The sequence below is a fragment of the Kwoniella botswanensis genome, chromosome 1 (genome assembly GCF_036426115.1).
Source record: "Kwoniella botswanensis chromosome 1, complete sequence".
Lineage (NCBI taxonomy): Eukaryota > Fungi > Basidiomycota > Tremellomycetes > Tremellales > Cryptococcaceae > Kwoniella > Kwoniella botswanensis.
Window position 1 is genome coordinate 5317591 of NC_088599.1, and position 11214 is coordinate 5328804.

Below are 11214 nucleotides of genomic sequence, written 5' to 3' on the forward strand. Positions count from 1 at the left end.
ACCTCTACACCGACTGCACGATCTCATACCCAGGAAGTTATGCCACTTTAGTTTCGGTTCACCGGTCAAGGATGATTTTCACAATAGAATCGATCGCTTGGTCAAGGCCAGAGAGTCAAGCCGCATCGTGTTTGGACGAAGGTTCAAGGCTTCGCCTAGCAATCGAAGCGATTGATGGAATACATCGCCAATTGGAAATGGAGAAAGTCAAGTATCCGAGTATAACATTGTATACTTTTATTGTTTGTAAATCTTCTATGTCAGACTATGTAGAGATGCCAACAATCACGTTGCTGAAATCGCTCCCAAGTACTTCGCAAAACCTTTCACGATCTCGAAAGCGCCTCATAGGATATCAGCTGCCACCCGCCTGCCGTCCTCTGCATTTGTTGATCGGATCTGGGTCTGGCAGTGGGATATACATCATATGGAGGATTCAGTGATTGAATGAACGGATTGCATAGACACTGCTGAGGCTGTGTGGCTCATGAACAAGGTCCATAGAGTGCATTGACCCTGTATACATCAATTGAAAGGGCTGCGTACGGGGATGGCGCGTATGAAGGAATTAATAAGATCCTTCGGGAGACGTTTGTAGGAGAGATAAAGGGTTGTATATCTATTGAGAATAGTCTACTACTACATGATTGTCAGTTAGGAATTTGTCGTATGTAGATAAAGGGCTCCGAGAATTACATGTTGTATGGATCTACCTATCATGCACTGCACTGTATGATCTTGTGATTCAACCTTTGTCAGGGTTCATGGTGTTTAGACTGGTGCACCAGCAGAACTCTTCCCAGCGAATGCATCGGGAGGATAAGATGAGTCGACCATAATTATTATCGGTCTGAACAGAATAAGATGGATATCCGTTTATATATCGATGAAGCAGAAGAGACACTCAGAACGGAAAGAGATGTATGAAAGCTAATTTTCTGATCTGTCAAACAGTATGACAAGTGCACAATTAATTGTCACATATCAACCCGACAAGAAAAAGAGGAGTTGATACACACACGCGCACTTTGTGCTGATTCATTAGTATACCGTACAATTCTCACACCATTCTCATGTACCTCCATGTCCAGGTAACTTCCCGCCCCACTGATCCCTATCCCTTCCGCTCTGTTCCTTCTTCAATACTTGTTCTTTCGCTTTGACTCCGCCACCTGGCGCCTGCTCTAACCCGGTCCTACTTGCTGATCCGGCAGATGATGAAGGGCGTGATCTCGACCTGCGTACCTCATCGTCCCACCATTGCTGCCATTCTGGTGAGATTGATATGCGCTGAGTGGAGGGTTCGGAAAGCATTTCGAGGGTACGAGACATTTTACGGAGCTGCATAATGGAAAATCGAGATGATCAGCTATGGCGAGAGATGGGTTGATATCACATAGTACTTGAAGTAGGTACTTGAGATGATTGTGAATATGATGAATGGGTAGATAACCGACCTGATGCTCTATAGCTGTATAGTCCCTCTGCCTTAATTGCGGGTGACGGAAATTGTAACGTAGATGTAGCAGAAAATTCGGTCTCGACTCCTACGGTCGCATAGACGAGAATCAGCTGTATAATTATGTCGAGCCTCACGACTAAAGCCAGGTCTTACAGGTGTCTTTGACATGGCATTTCGTACTCCCCTGACACACAGGAGTCCTACCATTAGCATAGTCGGTCGACCCAAGGCTTGCAGGATACTCACTGTCTGTAAAGGTTTATCACATCCTGCTGTAAACCTGATCTTGTCATTTTGGATGAGTCTACTTCTCTCCCTGATTTTGCTGTTTTATGTTGTTGTCGTTGACCCGTTGTGCGGTGTATCGATACACCTGATGAGTCTCACTCAGTACGAGGATGGATGAATATGGTGCAAGGAATGTCGAGTTTATCGATGACGGTCACTGGTGATCCCGAGTGGAGGTCATGGAGAGTAGTAGTGGTAGATGGGTAGCATATTTAAGGTATCTACCGCTTACTGGTCCCACCTCACCGACGCGGTGCTCATCATCATCTTCGTTGTCGCTTTCGCGGCCTGTCAGAACATCATTCATTGCATTGTTTAGGTAGACTTACTAAACACTACGTATAACATCATCACACTTACTCTATCAGATAGCTCAGCTGGAGATACAGGCATTCAACATGAACTCAGTCTTAACTCAGCTACAACCCGCTGCACCCCATCAATCCCGATTAGAAGAGGACGATGAATTCGAACGTACCGATGCTGCTTCATGGGGTAGTATGGCTGGATTTGGCAACTTGTCTAGAACGGGTGGTGTGCAAGGAATGAGTGTCCCCAGAGTATCTGATGTGCGTGTGATTGTTTCCCACTTCAATAATCACCCTCAAGCCTTTGCCATAGGAGACTAATGTGTTACATCATTGACAAACGCTAATCACATGAGTCACGTATAGCCAACATCGTTTCTTGATATGCACACAGATAACATGTCCTCCAACCCCGAAGCCAAGATAAAAATAGCACACGGTACGACCACTTTGGCGTTCAAATTTCAAGGTGGTGTTATAGTGGCTGTAGATTCGAGAGCAACTGCTGGAAGTTATGTTGGTGAGTGATCCCGTTCCCTAGATGGCTAGAGCTTTATGTATCATTCAACATGAGGTCAAAGCTGATAATGGGTGATATTTGACCTCTTCGATAGCCTCTGGGACGGTGAAGAAAGTAATCGAGATTAACAAATTCTTACTTGGTACTATGGCTGGTGGTGCTGCTGATTGTCAATACTGGTGAGTGTCAAAGTGTTAGATTCAAGCTTTCTTCAGAGATTACCAACGAGTGGTTAATTGGCAGATGTCATGACCCCTTACACTCTCGTTTACAATATGTGTGGTATAATTACTGACAACTTTTAATGATTATAGGGAAACATACCTCGGTATGCAATGTCGATTATACGAATTACGAAACAAGGAGAGAATCTCGGTAGCGGCAGCTTCAAAGATATTGTCGAACATTGTGTATCAGTACAAGGGTATGGGACTGAGTATGGTAAGTTGATCCTAATACTTGTGTGATTCAGCCACTTCTCAAGAGAGATCATCAATTCAATCCTACACGTTCCTGCTCTCTGTTATTTTGTTGTCTGGAGGTTAGCAGGACTAACTCGTTGACTTACCTAGGGAACTATGGTCTGTGGATGGGACAAAACCGGGCCATGTATCTTCTATGTAGATGACGATGGACAAAGGTTAAAAGGAGATTTGTTCTCTGTCGGTTCAGGTAGTACTTTCGCCTATGGTGTACTTGATCAAGTAAGTTGCTCTGCTCCCTACCATATCCTCAGCTGCTGGAAACCCAGTGAACCAGAATCTCAGTGGTCGGGATCCAGCTGATATTGATGTATATCATAGGGTTACCGATGGGATTTGACAGATGAGGAAGCCCAAGAATTAGGTAGAAGGTCGATCATCGCTGCTGGTCATCGGGATGCTTATTCAGGTAACACATGTAATTTGTATCATGTCAAGCAAGATGGCTGGGACTTCATCGGTAAGCATCTCATTCTTGTGGTAATCCAATCTAGAATCCTCATGTTCACAGAAGCTTATCGTTGAACATGCTGACTTATCTTGGTGATCGTATATAGGCAACTACGATGTCAATGAGTTGTGGTACGAGTACGAGGGTAAGAAGAAGGCTGAGAGGGAATCGCAAACCGCTGCAGCTGCAGCTGCTGCTTCTCCAATGGCTGTTGAACCATAGATCATAGGTCACCATTTATGTACATGAATGAGATGAAGCATGAATGTAAACAGTAGATCAGTCATATCATTGGCACTTGCCACAACATGAACGGGATTAGCGGCGATTGCCGATTACTACAAGGTTTATTTTTGTAATTACGGATTGCCACTCTGAGCGTCTGCTTGTACGGACAGCATCGAGATTTACTCGTAGCAAGAGCAAGCATCGTTACGATCGTTCATATTCCCTACCTTGATACACATATCAAGTATATAGTCGTCGTTCTCACCTCATCGCCTTATCAAGAAGAGCAGATTTGGGAGAAGCGGCTGAGAGTAAAGATATTCTGAAGTTCTTGGGATATCATAGCAGAAGAACAGTGATCGCCGGTTGATCTACCAAAATGGTATGTCGAAATCTCCATCGGCATGTCAACTTCAAATACATCATGCTGATAACCGTATATGTACATAGGGTGTTCCAGCATTATTCAGATGGTTATCTAAGAAATACCCTAAAATCGTCAATCGGGTAATCGAAGATACGCCCAAGAAAGTTAGGACGCAGGATGGGGAGATTGAAGAGATACCTGTTCAGTATGATGGACCGAATCCGAACGGGTTCGAGGTGGATAACCTGTATCGTAAGTCTATGTTCTCCGCTCATTACTACAGGTTTGAATCCAATCTCACCGTTACCTGGCTCTTGTTGAGAGTTTGGAGCGGAAATGATGATTAATGGTCGATGAGACTGACGTTGTGTTCGGGCATGTCTAGTCGATATGAACGGTATCGTCCATCCATGTACTCACCCCGAAGGTAAACCTGCACCAGAGACCGAAGCTGAGATGATGGTCGAGATCTTCAAATATACCGAAAGGGTTGTGAATATGACTAGACCAAGGAAGGTATTGATGATGGCCATTGGTGAGTATGACGTCTGACTTTCTCATTCAGCTGCCCATGTATGAGTCATATCTTTTTTACTCAGCTGACCATCGGTGTGTATATAGATGGTGTTGCACCAAGAGCAAAGATGAATCAACAGCGTTCGAGGCGTTTCAGAGCTGCTCAAGAAGCGGCGGACAAGGCTGAGGAGAAAAGAGAAGCGATAAAGATGTTTGAAGCTATGGGACATACCGTCTCGGAGGAAACACAGAATCAGAAACATTGGGATACCAACGCTATTACGCCAGGTGAGTGTTGTGCCATTTTACATCTACGATTCTGTATCTTCTTTGTACTCAGCATGCTGACAGTCGTCGGTGAAATTCGTAGGAACCCCGTTTATGGACCTACTATCAATCTCCTTAAAATACTGGGTTTCTCATAAACTCTCCACCGACCCAGGATGGAAGAACCTCAAAGTCATCTTGTCAGATTCAAGTGTACCCGGAGAAGGTGAACATAAGATCATGGACTGGATAAGACGACAAAGATCTCATTCGACTTGGGACCCCAATACATCACACGTCATATATGGTCTAGATGCGGATCTGATCATGCTTTCGTTAGCTACTCATGAACCTCACTTCAGAGTTTTGAGAGAAGATGTTTTCGCTCAGGGGAATAAGGGACCTCAGCCTTGTAAGAATTGTGGACAGACAGGTCATTTGACCGCTAATTGTATTGGTGAGCTGAATCTTTCACAAGCGACTGAGTCCTATCTCTGCAACGATCACAAGCCAAAGATATCGATGTATCCAGCTAACATGTATATTTCATCACGTTTCTAGGCGAGAAAAAAGCAAAAGATCCAAATGTAGTGGAAGTAGCCAAACCCGTCGACCCCAAACCATTCATCTTCCTTGACGTCTCATGTCTACGAGAATATTTAGCTGTCGAACTCAATGTACCCGGTGTCCCATTCCCTTTCGACCACGAATTAGCGATCGATGATTGGATTTTCATGATTTTCTTCGTTGGAAACGATTTCTTACCTCATCTACCAAGTTTGGAGATCCGTGAAGGTGCTATCGATGTATTACTCAAGATTTGGAGAGCGGAGTTACCCAGGATGGGAGGGTACTTGACGAATCATGGAAAGGTCAATTTGGATCGTGCACAGGTCATCTTAGAGGGATTGGCTAAAAATGAAGATGAAATCTTCCAGAAGAGGAAGGAAGGTAAGCTGGCGTTTCTTTGATGAATTTGAGAGACATAGCTGATCTCGTTTGTCATCTTTGTAGATGAGGAACGACAAGAACATCATTCCAAGCGAAGACGAATAGATGACCATCGTCGGCAGAATGAGGCTAAGGGCAATGGAGGAGGCCAGCATACTCGATTCGATTCTCCGCCCAAAGGAACAATGCAATTGAATGGACAAGAATACGTAGCTGTCCAACCTGCTCTTACAGCCCGTGGAGGTCCTCTTCACCCTTCGTTACCTACTAGACCCGCGTTTGATCTCGTACCGAAGGAAGAAGCGGACAAGAAACAATCAGACGCAGTCAAGAAAGCTATGTCGAATACTGCGTCCAACTCCGATATCGTGAAAAATAGAAGAGCTATACGGATGGCCAATCTGAGTGCGGCTGAAGCTCTCAAAGCTGAATTGCTAGGTGGTGATAACGAACCTGAAACTGTCACGGTGGAGAATACCGAAGATGAGGAGAAGGAACAGTTACCCAAAGATGAAGCTAAGGAGATACTGGAAGAACAAGGTGAAGATGAAGGTGTAGATGAGGAGATCGTGCAGCCCGCTTTGGTAACTGATGAAGATGAAGGTGAAGCTCCGATAGGTGATGAGACGATTGAATTGGACGAAGGAGCGGATGAATCGCCTAGTAGGCCAAATAAGAGGAAGAGGACCAAAGCGGACGAGAATGATGATGATGACGAAGCAGCAGAGGATGACGAGTCATCAAGTAGCTCGTTGGATGATGACGATGACGCTCCACCTAATCCCGAAGCTGATCAACCTATCCCCAAGAAGAAACTCAAGGTCAATCCCGATGGTACGGTTGATGGATATGAGGATGATGTGAAACTTTGGGAGCCTGGATATAGAGAAAGGTACTACGAGAAGAAGTTTGGGGTTTCATTATCGGACACTGAGTTCATACAGCAGTAAGTTGGGTCTTCTCCATTCTCATTCCTCGATGGTTATACCTTGGTCTCCCTTCGCATTCAGGTGTCACCAATCGTTATGCATCGAATTATTAGCTGATATGACGCCTCACTTAGGATAACGAAATCATACATGGAAGGATTATGTTGGGTCCTGGAATACTATTACCAAGGTGTACCCGCATGGGATTGGTTCTATCCATATCACTATGCACCCTTCGCTCAAGATTTCAAAGATATCGGTAAACTCAAGATTGAATTTGAGATCAGCGAACCGTTCAAACCTTTTGCTCAGCTGTTGGGTGTGTTCCCTGCTGCGAGGTGAGTCTGGTTTCCTTTCAGTCTCGACATCCTCATCATGGTGCAATGGTACCACAACAACATCTATTGCAATCCAGCATACACTGTATCACTTCAATATGGCGTAAGCTAATATATCACCTTTCTGATATCACAGTCGAATACATTTACCTGAACCTCTACAAGAATTAATGATAAACGAAGATTCCCCAATCTTAGATTTCTATCCCGAAGATTTCGAGATCGACATGAATGGTAAGAAGATGGCATGGCAAGGTGTTGCCCTCTTACCGTTCATCGACCAAGATCGATTACTCGCTGCGTTAGAAAGCAAGGAGAAGGACTTGAAGCCAGAAGAAAGGATTAGGAACAGGTGGGGAGACAATATTATGTTTGTGTCGAATCAGCAGGAATATGGGTTGAGCGAGGTGTGCTCGGAAATGTATGGGTTGAAGTTCAGGGATGTCCACATGGTGAGTTGTCCAACATTGCTTCTTTATGATTGGGAATATGACGAGAGATGATTACAAACTGTTGATGGCGTCCTCCCATATGAGAATGCTACAGTGCTGACTCTTCTTTACGCTCAGCCCGTCCCTCTCAACCCCAAACAGTCCGAAGGAGCCACCGGGTCTATCTTAGCTGTACCGAACTACATCCCTTACTCGACATTTGAATCTCCCATACCAGAAATAGAAGAATGCCCCGATTTGACCAATAACAATTCTATCTCTGTTCGATACTACTTCCCTAAACAGGCTCATCCCCATCGATCAGTCATCTTACCACAGTACAAGCCTGGTCCGTCAAGGTTGAACGAGAGCGATAAAGACTGGGTACGACGCGGAGGAGGTGGTGGAGGAGGGCATCGGAGAGGACCAAGACAAAGTGGAGGAGATAACAGGACTGGTGGACCTGGAATGGGTAGAGGTGGATTCCATCAGACTCCCCAACCTAGATCGACAAATGGGTATCCTGCTCCGAATCAGAATGACTTGGCACGTCATGGTGCTGCCCCTTCTTCAGGTGGATATGGTGGAGGTTATGCTCCACCCGGAAATGCTTATAATCCACCTCGACCTTCGTATGGAGGAGGTGGAGGAGGGTATGGTGGATACAACGCTCCTCCACCTGCACCTGCACCTTATGGTGGATATGGAGGCGGTTATGGAGGTTATGGAGGTGCACCCGCGGGTAGTGCGTACTCTGCACCGGGTCAGGGAGGATATGGAGGATATGGAGGTGGATCAGCTTATAGTGAGTGAAGATCTCACTCATCCTGCACTCAGCGTCATATACATATATCCTTCATTATACTATTCCGTTGGAATCGAATTCTCGGTGATTGTTGTAGTATTTGGCACTGATCCTTGACTTATGACGTATAGGCGCATACAACCCACCACCAGCACGTAATCCCAACCCATATGCTGCTCCACCACCTAATCCCTATGGCGCACCTCCCAGACCAGCTTACGGAGCACCACCACCTCAAGGAGGGTATGGTGGTTATGGAGGAGCAGGAGGTGGCACGGGTGCAGGAAGAGGAGGTTATAACCCCTATGGAGGTGGGAATTCAGCTTATCAACCTAGGAATGGAAATGCAGGAGGGGGAGGAAGAGGTGGTAGACGGTATTAAATATCGTGTCAAAGTCTGTTCGAAGGGATTGTCGAAATTGCGGATGTGTATAGTGAGAGTTGGAAGAAAGGGGGAGAAGCAAAGTAAAAGGCAATAGACGAAGAAAGAAAAAAAATCTTTGTATCTTGTTCATCGTCATCTGCAAATTCAGATCTTTCAAAATTTTTATGCATTGATATGTTTCTGATCTTATTGATAAAAGCCCAATAGTAAAAAAATTGTGTACGGTATAAGCTGGGTAGTTGGTTTGTATCTCTGTATATCTATATCGACGGTCAATCCGCATGTCGAGATTTACAACATCGTGATCGACACCAGTACTCTATTTCTTCCTCATCTGTCGATTGGCTTGAATCAATTTTTAGTATCATGAGCTGATGATTGCTCTATATTCGAAAAATCTTATTGACTGATCGATCGGACCTGTTCATACACCAGACCATCGGATATCTTGATTATTGATTGTTGACGATGGACAGCTACGATTGATTCCATTCTTTCGCTTTTTGGGAGTGAACGGTGTATCTTGTATCTTGATCCATTATTTGTGCCATACTTTGATAGTACCGTCTAATGAAGATGTGATCATCTCTTTACCTCTTGGATTTATCTCTAGGCAGGTGATTTGTTTCTTGTGGATTTGTTTCGGGTGCAAAGCAAGTGATTTGGCCTAGTTGTCGAACAATCAAGTCAGCTCTATTTATTGAGACACTTTGTACATCCATTGCGATTGATCTATCGAATGGATCACTGTCATTCCTTTTGTAGACCGTATTCCAATGATTCCTTTCTTCCTTTCCTTCCTTATTCTTCTATCCATGATAGTATAGAAACAACGAAAATCCTCGAATCACTCACATCCAGAACGTTCCAACCCCAGATCCTTCCCTGTCTATCCCCAGCCAACACCGTACTTTCTCCATACCCCCAACCCATTGCCCACCTAGCTAACCCACCCGTATCGTGTCCACTGAAGGTTTGCAAACATGATCCATCTTTCCTATCAAATATACGTAATTTCGGTTTATCTTCTTCTTTCATCTCCCCCTTTGCTTCTCCAGACGATCCTATCGGGGTGGTAGAAATTAATATGCTTTCTTCGGGATTTGAGTTGGATAATTTGATAGATGAGATTGGCTGGCCGATTAGATCTTCGGTTAATAGACCGAATCGAAGATCGTATGTTCGCAGGAAACCGTCATGCGATGATGCGATTATTTGAGGAGAGGATGGGAGGATAAGGGAAGAGACGGTCGAGGATGCTTCTTTGAGTGTTTGAAGGGGGTCACGAGAGGATGCTCTGTGATATGAGTGAATTGTCAGCTTCAAGATATCAAAAAAGTCGGATGCATAGATGAGCACATACCTCATATCCCATAACATGACTTTAGCGTCGAATCCAGCTATTTCCGTATCAGTCATGTCAGCCATCAACTCACACCAACAAATAAATCACGGTTATTTGTAAATACGAAGAATGCACTTACCACTCGCCAAGACCTGTGAATCAGGACTAAAGCCCACTGCATTAATCTTACCAAAATGACCTTGCATTCTCCTTATAACTGATCCTGTAGGTACATCCCATAGGAATACAGCTCGATCCCCACCGGACGAAGCGAATTTCGCATTGTCGTGGGTACTGCATGCAGCCTGTGTTAGCCATGTATCTGATACTGGTACACAGGATTTTAACCCGCTTACATATCCAAAGCTAATACCTCCTGAGCATGCCCGTTATAACATTTGATCTCCTTACCCAACGACGGGTTCCATAGTCGAATACTCCTATCTGATGATCCCGATAATACATATTTCGCACCGTGGTTGTACTTTACCACATTCACTGGACCTGTATGAGGGTCAAGGCTACATGGCACACCAGGATCGTCAATGGGGTGTTATCGGTGAGGTTTGGAATATGGGGATAAGCTCACGTTTGTACCAATTTCGAAGGGTAGGACAGATCCAGCGGTGATGGCACGTCACCCTCACCTCGGGAAGGAGCCATGATGGTTGGTGATGATTCCAGCGAATGAGTTGCAACATACCAGATAATATCGGATGTTTTCCTTTACTTGTGAACATTGCATTGCGAGCAACTTAGGACCTGACTCGCTTGGATGGCGGCGATGACCGAGATGCAGATGGGGGTCCGAGCGTGTCCATCAACCATCTGAATCAGGTCCGTGAGTAGAACGAGTTTCATATGACGATGCCCTGACGCGTAACGGGAAAGATCAGATCAGCTGGAGATATCCCATTGTTCGTTTGTTCATCACAGAGCAGGAGAGGATCGTACCTCGACAACAGCAAGATAGCGAGATAGCAACAGAGGGTCAAAGCTCATTCGTGTAAAACCACTCTCCATCCTCTGACAACGACCGACCACCTATTACCCTTTTCGATCACCAGCTCATCCCTCTTTCCTCTGTCTCCCATGTTGTACCTAGATGTCATACAGATGATATAACCCCTCCCACTGCCCA

At 45.0% G+C, this 11214-nt stretch overlaps 4 protein-coding genes across 4 annotated transcripts; 2 read left to right on the top strand and 2 right to left on the bottom strand.

The window, feature by feature from the left end:
* Positions 1 to 1071: 1071 nt before the first annotated feature.
* Positions 1072 to 1755, bottom strand: L199_002020 (uncharacterized protein; the record flags this gene model as incomplete). The annotated part of the gene is made up of 4 exons (XM_064887770.1): positions 1072 to 1341; positions 1458 to 1547; positions 1616 to 1646; positions 1709 to 1755. The coding sequence occupies 4 exons, from the start codon at positions 1753 to 1755 to the stop codon at positions 1072 to 1074; spliced, it is 438 nt and encodes a 145-aa protein (XP_064743842.1).
* Positions 1756 to 2148: 393 nt separating this feature from the next.
* Positions 2149 to 3733, top strand: L199_002021 (proteasome subunit beta type-5; the record flags this gene model as incomplete). Its single annotated transcript, XM_064887771.1, has 7 exons — positions 2149 to 2319; positions 2425 to 2578; positions 2673 to 2757; positions 2893 to 3019; positions 3151 to 3282; positions 3382 to 3520; positions 3618 to 3733. The coding sequence occupies 7 exons, from the start codon at positions 2149 to 2151 to the stop codon at positions 3731 to 3733; spliced, it is 924 nt and encodes a 307-aa protein (XP_064743843.1).
* A 385-nt stretch (positions 3734 to 4118) lies between these two features.
* On the top strand, positions 4119 to 8725 carry L199_002022 (5'-3' exoribonuclease 2; the record flags this gene model as incomplete). Its single annotated transcript, XM_064887772.1, has 12 exons — positions 4119 to 4121; positions 4190 to 4358; positions 4492 to 4641; positions 4728 to 4910; positions 4993 to 5346; positions 5451 to 5840; positions 5904 to 6786; positions 6904 to 7107; positions 7244 to 7559; positions 7677 to 8016; positions 8113 to 8343; positions 8475 to 8725. The coding sequence occupies 12 exons, from the start codon at positions 4119 to 4121 to the stop codon at positions 8723 to 8725; spliced, it is 3474 nt and encodes a 1157-aa protein (XP_064743844.1).
* A 541-nt stretch (positions 8726 to 9266) lies between these two features.
* On the bottom strand, positions 9267 to 10736 carry L199_002023 (uncharacterized protein; the record flags this gene model as incomplete). The annotated part of the gene is made up of 6 exons (XM_064887773.1): positions 9267 to 9395; positions 9584 to 10025; positions 10092 to 10128; positions 10213 to 10367; positions 10430 to 10594; positions 10663 to 10736. The coding sequence occupies 6 exons, from the start codon at positions 10734 to 10736 to the stop codon at positions 9267 to 9269; spliced, it is 1002 nt and encodes a 333-aa protein (XP_064743845.1).
* Between the last annotated feature and the right edge of the window lie 478 nt (positions 10737 to 11214).